This window comes from Gossypium hirsutum, chromosome D07 (assembly GCF_007990345.1).
Source record: "Gossypium hirsutum isolate 1008001.06 chromosome D07, Gossypium_hirsutum_v2.1, whole genome shotgun sequence".
Classification (NCBI taxonomy): Eukaryota; Viridiplantae; Streptophyta; class Magnoliopsida; order Malvales; family Malvaceae; genus Gossypium; species Gossypium hirsutum.
This window is the reverse complement of record NC_053443.1, coordinates 58,065,586-58,092,052: the sequence shown is the minus strand read 5'-3', so window position 1 is coordinate 58,092,052 and position 26,467 is coordinate 58,065,586. Positions and strand designations below refer to the sequence as shown.

The window sequence follows — 26,467 nt, the reverse complement described above, 5'->3', positions numbered from 1 at the left end:
TAGTTTGTGAAAATGAGGTATTGGAACCCATTTTCGTAATTTAAGGTTGTAAATATTTTTATTATATATTTTCAGAGATGTATTATATGTGAATTGAAGTTTGGTCTGGAAATTTTGATGATTTATTGCTTAATTAAGGTAAAAGGATTAAATTGTAAAAGAGGTAAAACTTAATTACTATAGATTTAAAATAGTAAAGGGACCAAAATGGTGATTAAACCATGGTCAAAAAGTCCAAGCGGTGGTGAATGTCAATCACTCTACTAACTTTTGGGTTATTTATTTATTTAGTCCTAATATTTTAAGGTTAAATTGTAAATAAGTTTGTTTAATTGGAATTTAATATAATTGAAGGACCAATTTTATAATTGGACCCTCCCTAAATGACCTAATAATAGAAATGATGTAGAACTCTCTAGATTGTGGTAAATTGCAATTAAATCCTAATTAAATAAGGATTTACTAATTAGTTCGTTTTCTAGTATGATCGAAAATGGTGCTTTCGGGACACAACTCTAATGATCCAAAACATGCTGCAATTCAAGGAGAACATGGTGGAAGATCCGAACCAATACTTGAATCGATTCTTACAACTCTATGACACCTTCAAGTACAACGGGGCATATAATGATGCTATGAGTCTTCGATTATTTCCATTTTATATGTGTGGCAACGCGGCCGATTGGTTAGACTCATTAGAACCAGGTTCCATTACTACGTGGAACAATCTAGTAGAAAAAATTCTTTATAAACTTTTCTTGATAAGTAGAACCATACAACTCAGGGGAGAAATCACCAACTTTAACCAATACGAATGTGAGACCTTGTATGAGGAGTGGGAGCGTTTCAAGACAATAATAGGGAAGTGCCCACACCATAGACTGCAAGCGTGGCTCTAAATACAAATTTTCTATAACGGTGTTGATGGACACATTAAATCTAGCTTAGATGAAGCATCTGGCAGATCTCTCATGTTTCATACGTACAAACGAGCCTACAAAATCATAAAAGATATGACTATGAACTTGTACATATGGCCCAATGAGAGGTTTATGTACAAATTATGAGGACGAAGAAAAGGTGAACAAAGAAAACGACGATGATTGATTCCAACAAATCTTAGAGAAGCTCAATCGTTTGGAGACGCTTGTCAAGCCGATAAGAATGGAGCCAAATTATGAGGACCAACCAGAAGAAGCAAGTTATGTAGCTAATAGGGGTCGATATCCCTATTCAAATACCTATAATCTTGGTTTGATAGATCATGTGAACCTCAAGTGGAGAGGAAACCAAGCTACATGTGGATGACTCAAATCCAAAATGGATAATCTTTACGACTGAATGAGCCAGTTAATGTTGATGCTTCAAAAACAAAGTGGTCAGGGTCTCCCCAGCCAGACGGAGAATAATCCTCGGAGAGATGGAAAGGAACACATAAAGGCGATCACATTGCTATCGGGCAAGGAATTGAAGTCTCGCCAAGCAAGCCCATCCATGAAGAGGAAGTGATTCCAGAAGACGTCGATGAACACACGGGGGAGGAAGAAGCCAAGGATCAAGAGCCAATCGAAGAGGTAGACGAACCGGTGCCTGATCTAGTAGTCTCAACTCAAAGCACAAAGACAACACCATTCATGACAAGACTATTAGACAAGCAAAAAAGGGATGAGAATGATTTGTTATGTTTTCTGAATTTATTTAAATCCCTCAATGTCAAACTACCGCTCTTAGAGCTTATCAATAAAATTCCAAAATATGCCAAGTACCTAAAAGAAATTATGAAACAACATAGGAAAATGAAAAAAGGCGAGCAAATTGACATTGATGCTTCGCATAACGTGCTAATCGCAAATAAGATACCCCAAGATTAAAAGATCCAGGTAGTTTCGCAATTCCAATAGAGATAGGGGATCAACACTTTAGCAAGGCCCTCTATGATTTAGGGGCTAGCATAAATTTAATACCCCTTTTGATCAATCGGAACCTCAGGCATGGGGATCTCAAGAACACCTCAATAATGCTACAACTTATCGATAGATCTTTAGTGCACCCGAAAGGTATACTTGAGGATGTATTAGTTAAGGTAAGGATTCATAATCTTCATAAACTTTGTAGTCCTTGACTTTAAGGAAAATTGGGAAATCCCCATTCTGTTGGGTAGGCCCTTTTTGGCCACTTTTAAATCGACTATCGATCTCGAGCAAAACAAGGTTATTATAAAAATCGATGACAAAATAGAAACTTTCAAATGCAACCTCAATTCCCAAAGTGAGGGATCAATAGGGGATGAATGTTATGCCTTATTCAATTTAACCTATAATAGCCTCAATCGAGGATATCTCTTCAGTTGTGTTCGTGTAAGAAACCAAATTATGAAGGAATGTGATAAATGGCAAGATCCCAGAAGAAGTGGAATCAATTGGAAGGGCAATGATGGTTGTGAACGACGATTGAAGTCAATTGTGAAGTTTAGAAAATTGTCGGACACGTTCAGTAGCACGACATAGTATTAACCATTGAACTTTAATAAACCTATAATGTAACACACCTAACCTAATTCGATTGTCGGACCCGAGCTACAAGATGTTACAACAGTTAACAACATCTATCATCCAAGAATTCAACTTAAATATCAAATTAAAGCATCAAGCATTCAACCACATCATTGTAATATGATTTATAACCAAAACCGAGCCTTAATTGAGCTTACGAAGCTTTTACACCAACTCGAAAACAAATCAAGACTAATTTGAAACTTTTATGAAATAATAAGTAAAAAGTAAAAACATGGGTCACATTGTAGGGTGGCCAGGCCATGTGACAGGCTGATGCCCTATGATGCTAGAAGACATGGTTGTATGTCTAAGCCGTGAAACAAACTAAAGCTATGTAAGACTGGGTCACATGGCTATGTTGCCAGGCCGTGTAACAAACTGTAGCTGTGTGGACCAATGAGCACCTAAATTAAATAGACCACATAGCCATGCCATATGCCCATGTATGGCACACTATCCTGTGGCAGACCGTGTATTAGACTGTGTGCACCTAAAATACCTTCTAAACCAAGCAACAACATCCTAGGTTCACTTAAGCCACAAGTAAGCATTTAACCATAAATCAACCTGATAAAAAAACATAAAAATACATTCCAAAACCACACCTTAAAACATCCATCCTAAGTGCCTAACCAATATGCCACACTTGGCACCTCAATTGAACCATTTACAATCACACATTCATCATCATTCATACCAAAAATCACATACGAAAACATTTTCACATTATCATCATTTCAAATACCAAAACGTAGCATTTATAAACACTTACCATAACCTTACCTTATGGACCACATAACCTAACTTAACCATTCAAAATCTACTTCACCCGAAGTGTTACATAAGAGCTCAAACATATAACATCTAATGTATTTACATGCCATACCTATCCATTCCATAGTACCTTATAACCTATAGAGCAAGATCAAAGAATTTCATATAAATAGACTTTCATATCCATAAAGCTACCAACTTAGCCAAAATACCAGTTTAACATTCATGTACTATTTCAACCCACAACTTGCATATATGTACATTTGTAACCAAAACACCTATTTACATGCCATTTATACCCTATTCCAAAATGGATAAAAATCTACCAAAAGAGTTGACAGATAGTGTGATTCTCCAAAGACGATCCAATTGATAACATGAATCCGACAATCTATAAGGAAGAAAATGAAACAAGTTAAGCTTACTTAAAGCTTAGTAAGTTCGTATAAAATTTAAGCACAATGTACCTAGCATTTCATAATTTACTTAATGCAAATAACATACATGCTTATCATTCCGTAATCACCTTATATAACCAAATAGGTTAGTACATCATTCCAAACTATCTATTAACATGATATGCACATGAACCATAAATATATCACCGGTACAAAGTACCTAATAATATGGTCAGTGATACATAATGCTTGATAAACCCTAATAACATGTCATTTGTATCTTAATCATTCACTAAGCTCACACGGGCCTTAACTAAATTCTCATACTTTAACTAAATTCTCATACTCCTTCCATCATTATAACACCACGCTAAGGACTATTTAGCAGTTTTCCCTAAACTTTTACCTTTTATTCACTTTAGTCCCTAAATTGAAACTTATTTTTTTAAAAAAATTAAGCCCAAAACCCTTAGGCTGAATTCACCTTTACTCTTTTACAACCCATAATTAATGAAATTTTACAAGAATTTCATGCTAAATTCAATATTTTATTATTTTAGTCCTTAAATTTGAAACCATTCAAAATCACTTTACAAAATAGTCCTATTTCATAATCAAGCTTCGAACTAAAGAATTAACATCTAAAAAGCTTCAAGAACATCAATGGTAAATTTTTTAAACTTTGAAAGTATTTCAAAATAGACCCTAGGCTAGCTAGATTAAACTACAACAACCTAAATGACATAAAATTTATGAAAAACGGATTAGAAATTCACTTACATGCATTTGGCCAAAGCTTAAGCTTTATCCATGGTGTTTTTATGTTTGGTTTTTCGATGGAAAAACAAATAAAGAAGACGAAAACTTGTTTTACTTGTTTTAACTTTTGTTTAATTTAAAATTAATATTATAAAACACATAAATTTAATTCAATTTCCTCCACAAACCGTCCAATAACCTTAAAAAGGGTATAATTACCATTTAGATCCTTAAACAAACATTAAATACACATTTTAACTAATAGCAATCAATAGAGACTAAGTTTTACACCTTTTACGATTTAGACTTATTTCCTTAATTAACTAGCCAAACGTTAAAGTTTACCAAACCAAACTTCAATATGACACTCTTCCAACTTTACTTGACTTTGCATTGAGCCCAAAAAAATTTCTTTTCAATCAATTCGCATGTAACACCCCTAACCCGTATCCGTCACCAGATTAGGGTTACGAGGTATTACCGAACAAGACACAGTTCAGCACAATCATTTATCTCTTTTCATACACCAAAGAATAACGATACATTTATAACATTATCAAACTTGAATATCCTCAATTTACTTATTTTAAATTCAAATATATAAAATGATAATTACAATTCAAATCAATCATACCTTACTAAGCATGTATCACAAATAAACACATTTCAAAATTCAAACTAATTCAATTTAAACATACATCAAAGCTCAATCGAACATATTCTATAATTAACAAATTCGAACCAAACTTGTATACATCAGAGTCATGTTAAATTATATAATACTTTCAATATTCGATTTCCCTAAATCCATCGTATTAATGACATTTTCATAATTAAATCATATTCAAGCATATATCTTCACTTTTCATATATAGAAAATATGTCCGTACATGATTTCACTATTTAAATATCAAACATTGCATTTCATAACTTCTGTATATGTACATAATGAAACCAATATGTATACAACTTAATGTCCAATCACATTTACAACGTTAGTAACATTATATTATGGTCATACATACCTTTAATGTCATTATATTATACACATATGACCATTTCAATGAAATCATTCAATCATAAACTATATACGCTCAATACAAATCAACTTATCATTTAATCGACTAATCCAATAAATTTATAAAAGCTAAATTCAAACTTGTATTGCTCACTTAACTATCATTACCCGAATTTGTATGTATCTTATTCATAAATTTTAAATCTACCTTGAAATCATTTATATATATCATTTAAAAGACCAAAAACATGCATATTTATCTATTACAAGTTTACGCATATGAATACACCATTTTAGCCATATCAAAAAAAAATCCATACAATTCATATCATTTTACAAAAATAAAATCGAATATTAAGTCCACTTGCATGAGCAAATCGTACCTTTATTAAATACTCCACATTCCTAATTTATTTCATAACAAATTGACATCCATAAATAACCTCATAATTTGTACAAGATTTAGCCATTAAATCATAAGTCAAAATATGCCATTTCCGGGTTCACTTAATTACTAAATTACATAACAATACCTTAACAAAGCATATCAAACAAGATTCACATATATTTACTTATAAATAAACCATAGCCGAAACACTAAGACTAAAACCAAACATATCACACATATCATATATATATAACACATAACCAAGATTAATTAAGCTTTAATATCATTTACCTTATTACCGAAGCACATGACTAAAACACCATAATATATATATACACCATGGCCAATTCAGAGATTAACATATTATACCAAACTCACTTCACTTATATGCTTTAACTAAGCTCACCTATGCCGAATTATTTACCACCTTCTTAACAAAACATATCAAACATAATTCACATAAATAAATATGCCATAGCTGAAATACCAAAATCAACATATCTATCACTTGATCAAAAGTATAAAAACTGTGCTTAACAAAATAAATGAGCCATTTTTGCATGGCTCATATTTACATACCCAAAAAATCAAACATATTAACTAGACTATACATGCCATAAGTTTAAATTCAAACTTAGTAAAATACCGAAAACAGTTGATAGTGTGATAGACTTCTCTGACGATTCCCGTGCTCTTAACCAACTTCCAAATCTATAAAATTGAAAGCGATTACACACAGTAAGCTATTAAAGCTTAGTAAGCCATAAGCAAATAAACATTTAATCATTTACATAAATTAAGCTAGACAATTAGTAATAAATCATTATAATTTCACATATAATTCAATTTATCAATTTATATATATCAAAACTTATATAATTTGTAATAACTTCCCTCTTTACCGAATAATCAATTGAACATTAATATATACAATCATCACTTTCCTCAATGCACATATACATCAAAGGCCGAATACATATATATTCAAATATGCAATCACATAATTCATATTTCACATAACTTCATATCATCAATTCAAGTATACTTTTCAAATAGGTAATCAACGATCACATACCTCGTCACTTAACCTGATTTATACATTCGTACACAACTTATCTTTGCCCGTTGAACCATTCAGAATTAAAAAGGATACTCGGATAGTCGAAAGACTCGTACAATGCCAACGTCCCAAACGTGGTCTTACATGTAATCACATATCAATGCCACTGTCCCAGACAGGGTCTTACACGAATCAAATACGATGCCAATGTCCCAGACATGGTCTTACACGTAAACACAAGTCGATGCCAACGTCCCAGACGTGGTCTTACACGATAACACATATCGGAAATCCTATGTCATGACATATGTATCCTATCTATTCCTAAGGTTCGTACGGGCTCTCGGACAACGTATCTCGATCGAATCAAACACGAAATAAAACTTCCTGGCTTATCACACATTCGGCCAATACACATATATATCCATAAAATTCAATTCAACAAATAACATATATATATTTGCAAATTCAACAACATTTATATGCTAATAGACTTACCTCGGATGTCGTCGACTATTAAATCGGCTACTCGACCACTTTTGTATTTCCCCGATCCAAATCTGATTTCTTTAATTCTTGATCTAAGCATATTCAAATTAAGTTTATTTAAACATCATTCTATTCAATTTAACCTAAAAACACATAAATAGGCAAATTACAATTTTGCCCCTAACATTTCACACTTTTTACAATTTAGTCCTTTTTGCTCAAAACACAAAATTTGACTTCACTCCTTAAGGGCCGAATATTCCTAGTGTCCATACAAGCCCACATATTTCATTTATTTCACATTTTAGTCCCTCAAAATTTTATTTTTACAATTAAACCCTAATTACTCAAATTCATCAAAAATTTAAAGACAAAACATGTTAATCTTTCACATATCTTTCATATTCCATCATCAACTATCACAAAGCTCAAGCATTCATCAATGGCATTTCTCAAAATCATCAACAGTTCACAAAATTAAGATATGGGTTTTGAAGTATTCAAAGCAATGATCTCAAAAAGCGTAAAAATTATCAAAAACCGAACAAAAACCAACCTTGAATTAAGCTTCAAAATGGCCGAATGTTTCAAGCTTTCAAACCTTGTTTTTCTTTTCTACATTCGGTGAAGAAAGATGAACATAAAATGGTGGCTTTTAATGTTTTGTTTTATTATAACATATATTATTATTTTATTATTTTAACTTTTATTTTATATATATATAAATTACATATCATCATTATGCCATCCACTACCTATTACTATTGGCTAAATTACAACATGAGGCCTCAAACTTATAAAGACAACAACAATTAGGCACTTTCTTAATTAACCATCAAATTTTCATTTTACGCGATTAAGCCTTTTTTTTTTCAAATTAAGCACACAAACATAAAATTAATTCACGAAACTTTCACATATGTAAATTCACACATAATTAACACAGAAAATAATATTAAAATATTTTTCAGACTCGATTTCCCAAAACCACTGTTCCGATTAGGGTCAAATCGGGTTGTTACATCGCATCTATCCAGGCTCCATAAATCAGGTCTGGAACCCTCTCCTAAAGTTGCTCGCAGACATCTCTCCAATTAGTTGCGACAACTGACCCAATCACTATCGGCCCATCCACCGGTAACCCTAGCTGTAACTACACATCCTTGAGTGTGATAGTAAGACGGAATGTGTGCATCTCGGGTCTCCATCTTTCCTCCAACGCACTTATAAGTATGGGGTCCAATTTACACCATCTACCCATACATGCCATATGCAAAAATCTCGCATCTCTCAAGTATGGTCCGATTAAAGACGGGAGGTTAAAATTTCGTTGAAATAGCCGTTGGGGGTGGGGGAGACATTATAATTTGACCGTTGGGGTGCGGGGTAGGCATTGTGGAAAACACTCATTTTCGTTCTCTCTCTCCAAATTTGGCCTAATCCAATAAATTTTAGAAAACCTAGTCTAATCAGGTAATTTTCCAAACATACCGGCATTTATGGGTAATTCTCCCTTGCAGCTAACATGGCTTCATCACTTAATTAATGCATGCACATGCTTTTGTGGAAGCCAATAAAGGCCCTTCTCAGTCATCAGTGTTTTTCGGAATTTCCTTAACATATATATCAAATAAAGTATTATTTGGAGAAATATATAAAAGTGGGGTAAGCAATCGACCACCTCCTCATGTTTTCTTTTCTGCTTAAATAACATAAAGTCGAGAAATCGACCTCTGCTTAAATGAAAAATAGCATAATATCAAGCATGATTTTCATATAATATTAATAAAATATCATTACAAAACAACAAAATAAATTAAAATAAACCCTCCCGTTAAACGCATCTAGGAAACAACCAAGAAAAATTGTTCATCTCGTGCTTATGCAAAGCCAAACCAATTTCAATCCCCCCGCTCCCATCTCTACTTTCTGCCATGGAAATAGCTCCACTCTTATCAATGGAAACAATTACCACCTTATGGGGTTTGCCCCATCCAAAATCTGTTCCATAAACACCAAATCGAGGCGACCCTGCAACAGATATAATTTGAAGCTTTGACTCGGATGCTTCTTTAAGAACATCGAAACAATCTGATAGAATCTTTTCCATTCCTTCAAGAACCCATCTCTCCATTAAAGCTTTAACCATCCCACTTGCTTTCTGAACAGCAAACACAAACCCGTTTTCATCAAGGAAATCCCTTGCTTTCGCCACTTCAAATTTAGGTCTATTACAGTTTCCGAAATAGTTTTGTGAGACAGGAGGGTTTAATCGTGGCCTGCAATCAGCTGTGAATGCGAAAGCAACTTTTCTATCTCCATCTCCTCCTCTAGCTTTCACCATGCAAGTTGTTACATAAGCAAACGAAAGAACAAAAGTTGATAGATGCACTTCTTTCCCACTATCTGGTAGTTTAGGTAACACCCTTTCCCTTAACTTTTTGAAATCTTCACGAGTAATCTCAAACGTTGCTCGAACTAGATCTGATGCTGCTCCTCCTCCTGCACTTGTCGTGATTTTCAGGCTTTTCTTACTTGTATCTGAATCTGACCCGCTACTAGCTAGCCACTGGTTCAAATATAACATGTCAAGTCCATCAGGACCTTTGACAACAGACCTGTCGAAAAATGGTGTTAGCTCAGGTGGCAAGGGTGAGTTCTCTTCATTGCCTTGCTTGCATATATAAGCCCAAGATTTGATGAACATGGTTGTGGTTTGGCCATCAAGAACTGCATGGTGAGCTGTGATTCCTATGCAGAACCCCTTATTTGGGAAAAGGGTTAGTTGCACAGCTATAGCTGATGCCGAAACATCTGAAGTTACGAGGTCAGGTTTGAGAGGATGCAACTCAGAAGCGTCATAGACCCCATCGCTGGAGAGGATGTTAAAGTCGGCATCGGAGTGGGCAACTGTGAGGGAAACTCCATCGTTTGGAGTGTATAAAATGATGGGTTTAGGTTCGTTTGGTGGCCACTTGAGATTGCCAGCGAGGGGGAGGTAATGGTCGAGTGTGAGAGAAAGAGAGCGCTTGAGTTTTGGGAGGATAACTGAGTTGAAACAGGCAGGGGTTAACTCGTCGAGTTGGTAAAAGAAGAGGCGCTCAACAGGAGGAAACTTGAACCAGAATATGTCGCAGAAAGTGAGTGGAAGACGGAATTCAGTCGTTGATTCTTGTGAGTTAGAGGTTGGGGCAACTTGGGTCACCTCAAGAATTTCCATTCTGTTTCGTTGATTATGAAAAACCATATCCATCAACAAAATAAATTTATAATCCTTTAAATGTGTTCATGATTGTTCGAGTATTCGTTTAGGGTCAAGACAAGTAACTTTATTAGAAGGATTGTGGTCGAATTTTGGTTCCTCATTTCAATTATAAATCCGATTTTAATTAATAAATTATTATAAAATTATAAAAATAAAAAAATTGTAAAATAGTCTAAATGATCATGCATTTGGAAACTACTTTTAACTTTTTGAAAATCGAATTTATTACGACCAGCAGGTATAAATCTATAAAGTAAAATAAATAATAAAAACCCAAAATTTAAAACTAAAGTCCCATGGGTTCTTTAAATTACAACCCAAATAATCAATAATAATTAAATCATAAAATATAAATTGAAAACCATGAAGTCTAAAAAGTATTGTGGTCACTGCTGAGTCCTCCGTCGCATCGATCTGTCTAAGTCTGGGGATTACCTGTGCACATTAAACAAAAAGGGTGAGTTTACATAAACTCGGTGTGTAATCCCGCAGAAATAAACAAAAAATCAGTATTCATAGTGCACAGTGCACAGTTGAACAGTCTTAGGCCTAAGCCCTTTTCAATATCAGTGACAGTTTGGGCCTTAGCCCATCTCAGTACAGTGTCAAAAATTCAGTAAGGCCTTAGCCTATCACATATCAGTAGCAGTAACAGTTATGCAGTAGCAAAATCCTACCCATCCAGCCTCTACATACCATCTCCGTCCAACCCTACACTCCATGTAGGAATATAATCAACCCACCCATCCCTACACTCCAAGTAGTACCGAATGCGGCACAAAACAGTAGTTTGCAGCTGAGCTGCCAGTAAACTAGGCTTAAAGCTTTTTCAGTACACTACCTCCGAATGACAACCCCAACCCGATGTAATGCTGCATACAATGGATGATATGCTATTATGCAATTTTAGTACATATATTCGGTTCATTTATGAACATGCTCAGTACAGATATCATTCAATCAATTTCAAACATTTAGGGGTCTAAGTAGCGCTTACCGACCTTACAATAGGTTCACAATCGACTTAGGAGACCCGTGCAACCTTGGAAACATTCCGATAAAAATAGGCCCACACGCCTGTGTGTGCCCGTGTGGCCCACTCGGCCCAAATTGGCCTTGGCCGTGTGATCCATTTTTAATGTAACCCATGCTAGCTAAATATTCATATATGTTTTTAATATTTACTTATATGCTCATTAAAAGCTATCTACTTGAGTCATTGTCACTAAATTATTTATATCTTGAGCTACAAAATTCTAAATTAAGATCCGCTTAATGTGTTCAAAACTAGACTTAAATACCTTTCTACCATAAAATTTTCAGATTTTATAGTTTATCAAATAAGTAAAGTAAAATCTTCAAATCTATCACAATTTTGCTGTTTGACTGCTTCAACCTTTCCTTACTAAAAATTATTTATCTCTTAGTACAAAATTCGATGATGTTTCTGTTTGTTTCTTTTGAAAATAGACTCGTTAAGGATTCAAACATATAAATTTAAGCCCCTAATTAATTTTTTACAATTTTTGATGATTTTTCCAAAATCAAAACAGGGGAACCCAAACCCATTTTGACCTTGTCTCGCAAAATTCATTATATTTCATAACTTACAATTTCATTGCTTACAATGTTTCTTCCATGAAAAACTAGACTTAATAAAATTTAATTTTGTATTTAATTCAGCCTCTAACTCAATTTTCACTATTTTTGATGATTTTTCAAAGTTAGACTACTACTGCTGTCCAAAACTATTTTAGTGGAGAATGTTGATTTCCAAGTTTATAACAGCCTTATTTCCTTTCTCTACAATTTTTCGCATCATTTTCTCTTATTTCTCTTATTTATCGACAGCAAGCAATTTTGGCTTTTTGCTTAATCCCATTTTTAATATTTTGGGTACACACCTGTATCATTTTCACTGCTTACACAATCCCGAGATCACCAAAAACCTTCTAACTTCGCACAATTCCACCACTAATCAATACGAGGAAGATAGAAACCGAAACGATTCGCTACTGTAAAAATAACCATTCCTCATTAATGAAGAGTTCAACAAAGTTAAGAACGAATTCAAAGCCAAAACCACTTGCCCAAATAACACAAGAAAATGCATACCCTATACGCTTACCAAACGATCACCACTTCGAGTCAAATCGACAAATGTTAATTCCAGCCTCACGATCGACTCCTAAACAGTTAACAAAATACCCCTTAATCCCTTTTCCAGAGTAACATTTGAGTTTAATAAAACGAAAATTTACTGTACAACACAATTGCACGCCTGCACAAAGGGAAAAAGATGAAGAAAGACAACGAAAACGGATGAGCAATTCAAAGGAAATTCAACAGCAAGGATTTATTATTTAGAAAAAAAAAGGAAAACCAAAAACTGAGAGTGGGGGAGAAGAGAGAAAACGTCAAAAAGGTGGAGAAGAGTCCGAAATTTTGAAAAAAAAACTAAACAAAAAGATAATGCCTAAAAATCTAGTAACTCATCTCCTTAATTCTCTCCCTAACCTCCCACAACAATTCCACTACTCGAAATTTCAATTTGACTAGGACTCCACCATGCCACATGGCCAAGCAACAAAAAATAATTCCCTTGCTTGCGTAGGGACTTGAACTCCAAACCTTTAACAAGCTAACTCCTTACCATTCGAACCAACAAGCTCATTCTAATATATTTTTACCAACTTTTAACTATAAGCCTACTGACCAGAGATAATGCTTTATTCATAAAAATACCAAAATTTGCCCAAGTCAAGGCTTGAACTTGGGACCTCATACACACACCTAGAACACTTAACCACTGAAGCAGATACACAGTTGTGTCACCCTTTCGCAAGAACAAAAATAAAAATTCTGGGGCATTACAGGCTCACATGGCCAAGTGGCATGCCCATTTCTCAGGCTGTGTGGCGTATGAGATAAGGCACATGCCTGTGTCCTTAACCCGTGTAAGTCTCTGACTTGCAACTTAATTAAGTGCAGGAGTCACACGGCCAAGTCACATGCCCGTGTGCCAGGCCGTGTGAAAAATACTGAGCATTCTGTTTTAAATTTTAAGATGCAGGGGACACATGGCTAGAACACACGCCCATGTGCTAGGCCGTGTGTCACACACAGCTGAGACACACGCCCGTGTCTTTGCCTGTGTGGACAAAATAGGGCCATTTTCAAGCTTTATTTCTCACCCATTTGATCATTCACCTACACAAACATTTTAACACATCCAAAAGCCAATCCAAAACATTTAAAATCATGCAAAACTCAAGTCTCATACATATCATATCACTTCATAAATCCATGTTTGTGAATTTATCTATTTGACCACATTTACTTAATATCATACTAATGTTCATAAACCAAATTAAGCACTTATACCAAACATGAAATTAACTCATATGTTAATATACCAAAACACATTCATCACAAGCCATTCCAATGGCTATTTACAACCAAAATATTTGTATACCAATTTTGGCTAACCAAACCTATACATGCCATTATATCCAAAAATAATTTCATAATTATACTGAAGTGAACCGATGGATAGTATGAGTGATCTCTGCCAAGCTTCCAACCTAACGAGCTTCTGAGTACTATAAAACAAAGGAAATAAAACCGAGTAAGCACTTTGTGCTTAGTAAGTTCTTATAATGGGAAATAAACTTACCATTCATTTGTACATTAAGTAAACATACACATGCATTCCAAACAACTTGGCCATAGCCTAAGCACACAATCTCATCAAATATGTTAGTTATTCATTTCATATAAATATCAATAACGAAGATGAACTCATCCAATACCAAGTTCCATGCATTTCATGTTTTTTTCAGATATTGATTTCATTTTGATTTTCACTTGTCTTCATGTTAGAATATCACCCGTTGAATCATTTGAAATCTCGATGGATACGAAGGTAGTACACATAAAGTGTACAAATCAGAAATCTGTCAATTCATGTCCGGGAGTACTCATTAGAGTACTTAAACAGAAAGCTCTCTCTCTCAAACACTATAACAGGAAGCTCATTGAGCCATGTAACGGGAAGCTTATCCGGACAATATAACGGGAAGATCACAAAAATCCTATAATGAGTAGCTCCGAAGAGCACTTAACGGAAAGCTTTGAAGAGCACTTAATCAGAAAGCATCGGATAGCCATATAACAGGAAGTTCAAGCGAGCACTAATGGGAAGCTCCGAAGAGCACTTTAACAGGAGGTTCACAAAGAACCTATAAACAGAATGCCCATAAGAGCGTGGGTGTGTCTACAACATATGCAAAACACAACCAGTCAGGATGCTCCGAAGAGCATTTACGGGAAGCTCGCAAGAACACTATAATGGGAAGCTTGAGAGGGCTTGTAATGGGACGCTCTATCGAGTTACGGTACGTTCACAACATATGCAGGAACATTTCTATTTTGGGAAACACAACCCTGTATCCAATCGAGTTTCATTCATTTTATCAGAACTTATTCATTTATTTGAAATTGTCAGATATGAGGTAAATTATATACACATACATGAAATTTATACATTTTACATATTCAACATTCAATTTTAATAATATAAATATACACAATTTAGTTACGCAAACTTACCTCGACAATTGTTCGTAAGTTGAAATCTACTAATCCGATACTTTGTCTTTACCACGATCTAACTCCGTATTTGGTCTATCCGGATCTATATGAGTAAATTTAACATCAATTTAATACAATTTACATTCAATTCTATCCAAGTCACATCTTAGACCAAATTACTATTTTGCCCCTATACTTTTACTAAATGACGATTTTGTCCTTAGGCTCGGAAAATAAAATTCATGCAATTTAACCCTTATTCCAAGCCTATCCAAATTTTATATGTAACTATAACAGCACATATTTTTCACAAAAATTAGAATTTTCCACAAATTTAGCATTTTCACAATTTAACCCCCCAATTCATGATTTCATCCAAAATTCCTTAATAAAATACCTTTAAATATCCACCAAGATCTCAATTTCATGATATAATAACTAAAATCATATGAATTCATCAACGGTAACTTCCAAAACTTTCAACAAAATCCAAAAACTAATGAAATAGAAAGTTAGACCTAGTTGTAAAAGTCCAAAAATATAAAAATTTCAAGGAAAAAGCAAGAATTAAACTTACATGAAGCTAAAATATGAAACATCAGCTTAAACCCTCTTCAATGGCTGTTTTTGATAAAAAAAAAATGATGAATAAAATGTCTAGAAACTATTAGAATCACATTTGGCCATATAAACTTTATTTTAATTCCAATTTTGCCCTTAATCACATAAAATCTTTGATTTTTTTTCAGGCTAGGCCGCCTCTGCCATTTAAAATAGGTCAATTTTCCCTTTTAGTCCTCCCTTATTTAAATTTAAGCTATTTAATTACTTTAGCAAGTTTTGCACCTTTTTTAATTTAATCCTTTTTAATTAATTAACTACCAAAACGTTAAAATTTTCTAACAAAAATTTAATACTATCTTAATGACACTCGTTAAATATTTATAAAAATATTTAAAGTTCAGTTTATAAAATCGAGGTCTCGATACCTCATTTTCTAAATCAATTAATTTAAAAAATCCTTATAAACACAAATTTACTAATTTAAATTTTTTTCAAAAACCACATTTGGCTCGTAAATATTAAATAATACAATTTATGAGTTCATTTTCTGGATTTGGTGGTCTTGAACCATTGTTTCTGACATCACTAAAAATTGGGCTATTACAATCATATCTACCAGTCCAGCTTTCATCTTACTAGAGGCATCACCATGAGTGTTTTTATATCATATTATGCCATGGGTCTCAGCCACATGGACTTACACATTCTCATGTGGTGATCTACCAGTCCAACTTTCATCTTACTAGAGGCATCACCATGAGTGTCTTTATATTATATTATGCCAAGGGTCTCAACCACATAGCCTTACACTTATTTTTGTATCATAATCTGCCAATCTGGTTAGCAATATGACTGTCTTACAAGAGCCATCATAAAGGGATATTTTAATCATCATTCTCTTACTCAAATTTATTCACATACCTGACCGGTTCGTACTTTCCTATTCCAAGTTTTACCAACATACATATCATTCAAATTTTTATTCATACAGTACTTCAAACATATCATATTCACACATATAACATATTTACTATAAAAAATGTTTTTTAATATTATTGAAAATAGTGGTTTCGGGACCACAAATCTAACGAGTAAATCATATAATTAGCATTTAAATTATATGAGTCAATATTAATTATTATATTGAATTTTTATTTAATGAATTTTAACTAATTAAATTAAAAGTTAGTATAGGCGATTCGGTTCAAAAGTCGAGTGGTTTATGAAAATGAGGTATTGGGACCCCATTTTCGTAATTTAAGGTCGTAAATATTTTTATTAAATATTGACAGAGCTGTATTATATGTGAATTGAATTTTTCCCCGAAAATTTTGATTATTTATTGCTTAATTAAGGTAAAAGGATTAAATTGTAAAAGAGGTAAAAATTAATCTCTATAGATTTAAAATAGTAAAGTGACAAAAATGGTGATTAAACCATGGTCAAAAAGTCCAAGCAGTGGTGGATTTCAACCATTCCACTAACTTTTGGGTGATTTATTAATTTAGTCTTAATTAGTTTAAGGTTACATTGTAAATAAGTCTATTTAATTGAAATTTAATATAATTGAAGGACCAGTTGTGTAATTAGACCCTCCTTAAATGACCTAATAATAGAAATGATGTGGAATTCTCTAGCTTGTCGTAAATTGCAATTAAATCCTAATTAAATAAGGATATATCACTACACTAAAATAGGCTTTTAGCAGCATTTTTAGTGGCGTTTGGACAAAAAAACGCCGCTAAAGATTGAGCATTAGCGGCACTTTCAGGAAAGCGCTGCTAAAAATGAGCATTAGCGGCGTTTTTTGGAAAAACGTCGCAAAAAATCTAAGCCCAACGCATCGTTTTCTAACCTTTCGGGGCTTTAGCGGCTTTTTTAAAAAGCACTGCTATTGCTTAGAGCTTTAGCGGAATTTTTAAAAAAGCGCCGCTAATGCGCAGGCTTTTAGCGGCAGTTTTAAAAAAGCGCCGCTAATGCTCAGGCTTTTAGCGTCGTTTTCCAAGAAGCGCCGCTAATGCTGGGATTTAGCTGCGTTTTTGAAAATGCGCTGCAAAAGCATTTTATCTGTCTATTTACTATTTAATTTGTTTATTTATATTAATTAAAATTCAATTTATTTTTAATTGAATATTTGTTAAAAATGGATAAATTTGAAATAATGACACGTAGAAAAATAAAAAAACATAGAAAATATTTGTTAAAAATGGAAAAATTAAAATACTATTATTTAAAATAATTTTAAAATTTTTGAGGTACATGACTGACTGATTTTTAATTTATATATTAAATAATTTCATATATAATTGTAAAAGATACGATAGTATTAATTTTAAAATATTTAATTAATTATCATTATACTTTAGGGTTTAATATATATGGTTTAGGGTATATGGTTAATTTAGGATTTAAGACCAGTTTGGGAGTTATAATTTTAAGGTTTATAGATTATGGAACTAGGGACTATGGATTAGGGATTCTGGTTTAAGGGTTGTGATTTAGGGGTTAACAGTAAGGCATTAGGGGTTAGGGGTTAGAGATTAAGAGTTAGAGATTTAAGGTTTATAGATTCGGTATCAAGTTAAGGTTTAAGGTTTAGATTAATTAGTGCATTTTAATTTATATTAAATAAGGTTTAGGGGTTAGGGGTTAGGGTTTAGATTAATTAATGTTTTTTAATTTATATATTAAATAAGATTTAGGGGTTAGTAGTTAGGGGTTAGGGGTTAGAGGTTAAGAGTTAGTGATTTAGGGTTTAGAATTTAAAGTTTACTTTAGATTTGTTAAATGATGAAATTTTATACAATTAATTAATGCTTTTATATTTAAAAATATTTAATCTAAACCATTTGATATAATTAAATATTAGATTTTTTTAAAAATTAATAAATTAATAAATTAATATTGTAACAGATTGATATGGATATGTAACTATCAATTTTGGATAGGACCAAATTATAACAAATAAAAATGAAATACAAAAACTAAAATCATTCCACGTCGAACATATAGTAAAATAGTTATATTTTAGTTAGGAAAAAATACCTCTAATAAAATAAAGATTAGATCGAAAATGAATAATATAAAATCATGATTAACGTCTCAATCTTTAATTGAAATTTGATATGTGAGAGATTAATTGCTTACATTGGATAATTCTAACTTAATAATTAATTACAGCTATTTAATCATTTTTTTCTTATTAAAATATACGATATTTATTTTGAGAGTACTTGGTTTTTTTATAAAAATTCAATTTATAAAAAATAATAATAAATGTTTTATAAAATCACTTAACTAATAATTTTTAACAGACAATAAAAGATTTTTAGTAAAGTAAAACAACATCGTTTTGTTCAAAATGAAATAATTTTTTGTGGTATTTAAGTAAAAAATACCGCAAAAGGTAAACAATAGCGACATTTTTTATAAAAACGCCGTAAACATCATTATGCTTTAAAAAATCGTGCCATTTACCCAAAATTTTCCCCCCTGAAATCCCTAATCTTCCCATTTAAAAAATCGCGCCATTTCCTCTCTCTGGTTTTTGCGCTTCCTTTCACCCTCAGAGGATGACACTGTCCATGTGCTTCTCTGCCACCACGGCTGCTCATCCTATTCCCACTTCAGATCCGCATCCACCCCATTCATCCGACTCTCAATCACTCGTGGCTGTTTCCTTCTGCAAGTTTGTTGATTTCACAGACCATTCATCCGACCATGCTGATTTCCATCTTGACATTTTATTTGTTCATATTCCATGTAGTTTATATTTGCCATCTTGAAAACAACTCCACCAAAAATTTCAACAGTCTTTTTATATTGTATTTTTTTTCAAACGCCATTTTTCAAATCTTTTTCTTTGAATTTCGGATCCCTTCAGAGTGCTGAAAAATATTCAGGTACTTCGGTATTTTTTCAATTTCGCATTTTATTGCCTCCAATCTTTGAATTTAGTTCCAATTTATCGTCATTTATTTGTTGAATTAACTTGTAAAATAATTGTTAGCACCTAGGTTTTTTTTTATGTAAGGTTGTTTTTAATTTTAGTTGGAGAATATATTGTGGTTTGATTGTTTGTTAGGTTTTGATATTCATAGGGTTTTTAATTCGAATTTCTAGCTTAAGAAAGGACCTCATTTCTTCTGCCTCAAATTAATTAAATTTAATGGTTAGTATTTGTAAAATTTAATGTAATGTAAAATTTTTGGCATGTTATTAATTGTAAAATATTTGGTATTTGGGGGTTTTTCATTGTTACTACAATTATATAATAGGTTTTGATGCCGAACATATATGTTTCAGCAAGTAAATATTTAGGGATGGGATACTTGTATTTTAAGCCTGAAAAGTCATTAATAGGTTGAATAAATACTGCTTATAATTTTTGTTCAATTTTTTCTAGAATTTTGGTGAACTCCTTTAGTAATTATTTGGGGCTTGTTATGTTACGAATTGGTATTGAGTAGATATGGATACTCTGAGAATTTTGTTTACTTGCATCATAGCCTTTTTTATGATGTTTGCCTTTTGTTTACAAAGATTTTGTATTTTGTTTTCTACCTAGTTTTTTTTTTCGTGTTACCTAATTTGTCAAACTTCTAGCATTAGTGAAGTTTTTATTCAAATTACTTGTGTGCTATCATAGGTGCTATTGGCTAGGGTTTACAAGGAGCTACGTCAGGCATGGAGGATGCCAAAGAGCAAATTATACAGGAGTCCAAAAATTCCACGCTACCATCTCAAGATGAGGTTGTGTTCTTATCTTGGCTCATTGTGGAATATTTGACTGGTTAAAGATCTTAGCTACGTACATGATTAAAATTTTATTCTCTGGAGTTCTATAGTTGCTTTTGATTGATTGGAATTTTAGGTGTTCATTTGTAAAATTTTCATAACTTGTTTGTTCTGTTGTTTCAGAAACTGAATATGACCCATGGTTTTGCTTGGTACTTTTACATTTTAAATTATCTTAACACCTTACAGTTTTCTTCTTCCTATGGATACCATTACAACTTGCAGTTGAATGTTTCTTTTAGGTAAATCTTGTGACACCTTTTCTTTCTTTGTTCACCTCACTTTATAGCCTATTTTTTTCCCTCCTGCGTTGGATCTTTTTTTTTTAAATCACATGATCTCAAATTTCAATTTCTTTTAACATTTATTGGAAGAATAATGTGGCCTCATTTGATTGTTTCTCCTACTTGGTACTCGTATTTCTTTTTGGATGAATAAATTTATTTGTTTAATCCTCATCATCCTGTACAATATCATGCTTGCAAGTTTCTGCTTTCCTCCTTATTGCAGATTTACTATCCTGTTATCCCTCTGTTGTTCTCCTTGATGTGGATATTTCTTGTGAAGAAGTACTTACATTTTGCTATTTATTCATGCTTACAGGATAGAAGCAAATGGTTTGGAGAACTCGTAAGCACTCCTCTGTCACTCTTAAACCAATTGTTTAAATTATTTTCATAGCCTACTTTGATTGCTGTTATTTGTGGGAAAATCAGTCTACATTCTTTAAGCTGATCTTAAACTGCTTCCTACATTGTTTCAGCCTTGGGAAGAAAGTTTACGGGATGCACACGAGTTTGGAAAACTTGTTCTGTTTTAGAACTTGGATCCAGCTTACTCTTCAGCAAAAGTGGAGGTAATATTTATTATGAATCACAATTAGGTTATGTTAGAAGCATTTTGTATTTACACGCATAAATTTCTGTTTTCTTTCACTTTTCCTCTCCCTACATGTGTGGTTTGTACCTTTTATCTTTCTTATGAATAATGCATGTTTATATTGCAGGATATAGCTTGGAATGCCTTCAATGAAACTTGCAGAGCAAAGATGGTGCAGCAGACTGCATTGTATTTTTTATTACCTTGCAATGTGTATAGTCATAGGCAAGTTCAGCTAGTCAGTCTGTTTCTCATATGTATTATTTATTTTAGTTTTAATTCTAAATTTTTATTTTTACTTTAATATTTATGACAACTTGAGTTCTAACTTTTGGATTTTAATTGTGTTATTAATTTATTATTTTATATGCTAAAACTAAATTCATTAATTTTTATATTTAGTTTTAAAGTTAAAATTTTCATAGAAATTTTAATTTAAATAATATTTTTTATTTATCCTTAAAAGTATATTTAAAGTTCAAATTTAAAAAATAAAACATAATATAATATTTATCATAAAAATAAATATTATTTGATTAAAATAATTTTTTTTAAATGTTATATTTTTAGTGGCGTTTTTTGCAAGAAGCGTCGCTAAAGGTTTGTTCTATAGCGGTGTTTGTGCAAAAGCGCCGCTAAAGGTCCTGATCTATAACTGCGTTGGTGGAAAAAGTGCCGCTAAAGGTCCTGAACTATAGCGACGTTTGTGGGAAAAGTGCCGCTAAAGGTCATGGTCTATAGCGGCGTTTATTTCTAAAAACGACGCACAACAGCAGCATTTTTTGCGGTGCTTTCAAAAACGCCGCAAATACTTTTAGCGGCGCTTAAAGGCATAAAAAATGCCGCTAAAAACCTGTTTTGGTGTAGTGTATGCTAATTAGTTTGTTTTCTAGTATGATAAAAAATTGTGGTTTCGGGCCACAACTCCGATGTATGAGGCCATAAATATAAATTATTTAATATTTATGAGGTCATTAGCATTGTATTAAAATTTGGTTAGGAAATTTTAACGTTTGAATGATTAATTAAGTAAAAATGACTAAATTATAAATATAGAAAAAGATAGATTTATTAGTTAAAAGGTAAATTAAAGGGGTTTGGATAGTAAATAAACCACCATTATCCATAGTGGACGGTTTTGACTTTAGCTAAACTTTCATGAGTTAATTAAGGTAAAATAGTAATTAAGTAAATAAATGAAATTTAAATAAATAAAAGTCAAATTGGCTATGAATTTCATGTCTTCTTCTTCCAAAACGGGCCGAAACACCGTTGAATTATCGTAGAATCTTGATTGGAATCAACTAAGTAATTGAAGAACTCACAATATTTGATTCTATTTTCAGATAAAAATTTTGAGGACGAAATTTTTCTAGGAGGGGAGAGTTTTAATAGTCCGTTTTTTAATAGTGTGGGAAATAGTAGTTTTAGAATCAGAAATTCGAAGAGTAAGTTCGTATAGTTAGTATTTAAATTATACGACTCAATAATAATTTTATATTGAATTTTAATTTAAGGAATTTTAAATAATTAAGTTAAAAGTTAGTATAAGTGGTTCGGTTCAAAAGTCGAGTGGTTTATGAAAATGAGGTATTGATATCCCGTTTCCGTGATTTAAGGTCATAAATATTTTTATTAAGTATTTGCAGAGTCGTATTAAATGTGAATTGAAGTTTGGTCTGGAAATTTTGATGATTTATTGCTTAATTAAGGTAAAAGGATTAAATTGTAAAAGAGGTAAAAGTTAATTGCTATAGATTTAAAATAGTAAAAGGACCAAAATGGTGATTAAACCATGGTCAAAAAGTCCAAGCGTTGGTGGATGTCAATCACTCCACTAACTTTTGGGTTATTTATTCATTTAGTCCTAACTATTTTAAGGCTAAATTATAAATAAGTTTGTTTAATTGGAATTTAATATAACTGAAGGACCAATTTTATAATTGGACCCTCCCTAAATGGCCTAACAATAGAAATGATGTAGAATTCTCTAGATTGTGGTAAATTGCAATTAAATCGTAATTAAATAAGGTTCTACTAATTAGTTCGTTTTCTAGTATGATCGAAAATGGTGATTTTAGGCTACAACTCTAATGTGTGAGGATTTAATATTTACAAGGTCATTAGCATCGTATTAAAATTTAGTTAGAAAATTTTAACGTTTAGATGATTAATTAAGTAAGAAAGACTAATATGTAAATATAGAAAAAATAAATTTATTAGTTAAAAGGTAAATTAAAAGGGTTTGGATGGTAAATAAACCACCGTTAACCATAGTGGATTGTTTTGGCTTTCCTTTGGAGTTAATTAAGGTAAAATAGTAATTAAGTAAATAAATGAAATAAAAGTTAAATTGGCTATGAATTCCATGTCTTCTTCTTCCAAAACGGGCCGAAAACACCGTTGAAGGTGAGAGGAAGCTCCAATAATTATCCAGGTGAGTAATTGAAGAAGTCACAATACTCCATTCTATTTTTAAATAAAAATATTGGGTACAAATGTTTTTAAGTAGAGGAGAGTTGTAACAATTCGTTTTTTATTGGTGTCAGAAAAGTGGTTTTAGGACCACAAATCTGACGAGTAAATTCATATAATTAATATTTAAATTATATGAGTCAATAATAATTTTTATATTAAATTTTGATTTAAGGAATTTTAACTAATTAAATTGAAAGCTAGTATAAGTGGTTCGGTTCAAAAGTCAAGTGATTTATGGAAATGAGATGTTGGGACACTGTTTTCGTAAATTAAGGTTGTAAATATTTTTATTAAATATTTTTAGAGTCGTAATATATGTGAATTGAAGTTTGGTCCAGAAATTTTGATGATTTATTACTTAATTAAGGTAAAAAGATTAAATTGTAAAAGAGGTAAAAGTTAATCGCTATAAATTTAAAATAGTAAAGGGACCAAAATGGTGATTAAACCATGGTCAAAAAGTCTAAGCCGTGGATGTTAATCATTCTACTAACTTTTGGGTTATTTATTTATTTAGTCCTAATTATTTTAAGGCTAAATTGTAAATAATTTTGTTTAATTTGAATTTAATATAATTCCTTAAATGACCTAATAATAGAAATGATGTGGAATTCTCTAGATTGTGGTAAATTGTAATTAAATCGTAATTAAATAAGGATCTACTAATTAGTTCGTTTTCTAGTATGATAGAAAATGGTGGTTTTGGGCCACAACTTCGATGTGTGAGGCTGTAAATATTATTTATGTAATATTTACGAGGTCATTAGTATCGTATTAAAATTTGGTTCGGAAAATTTAACGTTTGGATGGTTAATTAAGTAAAAAGAACTAAATTGTAAATATAGAAAAATATAGATTTATTAGTTAATAGGTAAATTAAAGGGGTTTGGATGGTAAATAAACCACATTATCGGCGGATGGTTTTGGCTTTCGTTTAGATTTAATTCAGGGTAAAATAATAACTAAGTAAATAAATGAAATTTAAATGAAATAAAAGTCAGATTGACTATGAATTCATGTCTTCTTCTTCCAAAAAGCGCCGAAATATTAGGGGTTCAATCGGTTAACCGACTCAAAATAACATTAACCGAATTAACCAACCTTTCAAAATTTTCGATTAATTCGGTAGGTTAACCGAATTAACCGAAAATTATATGTTTTTTTTATTTTTTGTTAAAAATTAACCGTATTACCAGAATTAACCGTCTTGAAATTAACACATCATTGAAATTTTATTTTTATTTATTAAATTATTTGTGATTTTTATGATTGGGTTGGGTTGGGTTGGATACTTGGGTTTGGATTGGGTTTAGGTGAATAGTGGACCTATTTATATATTATAATTTTATTTATTAATTTTTTAGGTTAAATCGAAAAAATTCGGTTAACCGATCAGTTTCGAACCGAATTAACCGTTAACCGAAAAATTAAAAAATAATTAACTGACCCCCGATAGAAAAAATTCGGTTAACCGACCGATTAACCAAATTCGGTCAGTTAACCGATTTTTTTCGATTTTACCCGAATTTTGCACACTCCTACGAAATATCGTTGAAGATGAGAGCAAGCTCCAATAATTATCGTACAGTCTTGATTGGAATTAGGTGAGTAATTGAAGAAGTCACAATACTCGATTATATTTTTAGAAAAAAATGTCGAGGACGAAATTTCCTAATAAGGGAGAGTTGTAACCATCCGTTTTTTAGTAGTGTCGAAAACAATAGTTTTTGAACCACAAATCATACGAGTAAGTTCATATAATTAGTATTTAAGTTATATGAATTTTTATATTGAATTTTGATTTGAGGAATTCTAACTAATTAAATTAAAAGTTAGTATAAGTGGTTCGGTTCAAAAGTTGAGTGGTTTATAAAAATGAGGTATTGGGACCTCATTTCCGTAATTTAAGGTCGTAAATATTTTATTAAATATTTTTAGAGGCGTATTATATGTGAATTGAAGTTTGGTCCGAAAATTTTGATGATTTATTACTTAATTAAGGTAAAAGGATTAAATTGTAAAAGAGGTAAAAATTAATCGCTATAGATTTAAAATAGTAAAGGGACCAAAATGGTGATTAAACCATGGTCAAAAAGTCCAAGCGGTGGATGTCAATCATTCCACCAAATTTTAGGTTATTTATTTATTTAGTCCTAATTAGTTTAAGGCTAAATTGTAAATAAGTTTGTTTAATTGGAATTGAATTTAATCGAAGGGCCAATTGTGTAATCGAACCCTCCTAATGGCCTAATAATAGAAATGATGTGGAATTCTCTAGATTCTGGTAAATTACAATTAAATCCTAATTAAATAAGGATCTACTAATTAGTTCGTTTTCCAGTATGATCAGAAATGGTGATTTCGGATCACAACTTAGATGTGTGAGGCCGTAAATATAAATTGTTTAATATTTTCATGGTCATTAGCATGATAATAAAATTTGGTTAAGA

General features: G+C 32.0%; 2 protein-coding genes, 1 long non-coding RNA gene and 1 other non-coding gene across 5 annotated transcripts; 1 reads left to right on the top strand and 3 right to left on the bottom strand.

Moving 5' to 3' along the window:
• Positions 1 to 776: 776 nt before the first annotated feature.
• On the bottom strand, positions 777 to 883 carry LOC121219654 (small nucleolar RNA R71). Its single transcript, XR_005916544.1, has one exon. It is a non-coding gene; the product is annotated as a small nucleolar RNA R71 (small nucleolar RNA).
• A 4,933-nt stretch (positions 884 to 5,816) lies between these two features.
• Positions 5,817 to 8,296, bottom strand: LOC107926456 (uncharacterized). Its single transcript, XR_001692202.2, has 3 exons — positions 7,998 to 8,296; positions 7,451 to 7,533; positions 5,817 to 6,603 (listed from the first exon to the last, which is right to left on the bottom strand). It is a non-coding gene; the product is annotated as an uncharacterized lncRNA (long non-coding RNA).
• Positions 8,297 to 9,190: 894 nt separating this feature from the next.
• LOC107926399 (phenolic glucoside malonyltransferase 1) lies at positions 9,191 to 10,782 on the bottom strand. The gene has a single exon (XM_016857248.2). It carries the CDS (start codon positions 10,692 to 10,694, stop codon positions 9,276 to 9,278), a length of 1,419 nt encoding a protein of 472 aa, XP_016712737.2. The 5' UTR covers positions 10,695 to 10,782; the 3' UTR covers positions 9,191 to 9,275.
• Positions 10,783 to 19,340: 8,558 nt separating this feature from the next.
• LOC121219598 (uncharacterized) lies at positions 19,341 to 21,964 on the top strand. Of its 2 annotated transcripts, XM_041098040.1 has the most exons (6): positions 19,341 to 19,765; positions 20,512 to 20,615; positions 20,784 to 20,902; positions 21,264 to 21,290; positions 21,424 to 21,516; positions 21,667 to 21,932. In XM_041098040.1, the coding sequence occupies exons 2-6, from the start codon at positions 20,550 to 20,552 to the stop codon at positions 21,671 to 21,673; spliced, it is 312 nt and encodes a 103-aa protein (XP_040953974.1). In that variant the 5' UTR covers positions 19,341 to 19,765; positions 20,512 to 20,549; the 3' UTR covers positions 21,674 to 21,932. The 2 variants fall into 2 exon arrangements, 1 of the variants encoding a protein (XP_040953974.1); XR_005916458.1 differs by lacking the exon at positions 20,784 to 20,902 and having other exon boundaries at positions 21,667 to 21,964.
• The last annotated feature ends 4,503 nt before the right edge of the window (positions 21,965 to 26,467 follow it).

Coding starts and splice junctions, on each gene's coding strand:
- LOC121219598 (XM_041098040.1), top strand. CDS start 20,550: ATGGAGGATGCCAAAGAGCAAATTATACAGGAGTCCAAAAATTCCACG. Junction 20,616..20,783: donor CGCTACCATCTCAAGATGAG/GTTGTGTTCTTA, acceptor CTGTTGTTTCAG/AAACTGAATATGACCCATGG. Junction 20,903..21,263: donor CAGTTGAATGTTTCTTTTAG/GTAAATCTTGTG, acceptor TCATGCTTACAG/GATAGAAGCAAATGGTTTGG.
- LOC107926399 (XM_016857248.2), bottom strand. CDS start 10,694: ATGGATATGGTTTTTCATAATCAACGAAACAGAATGGAAATTCTTGAG.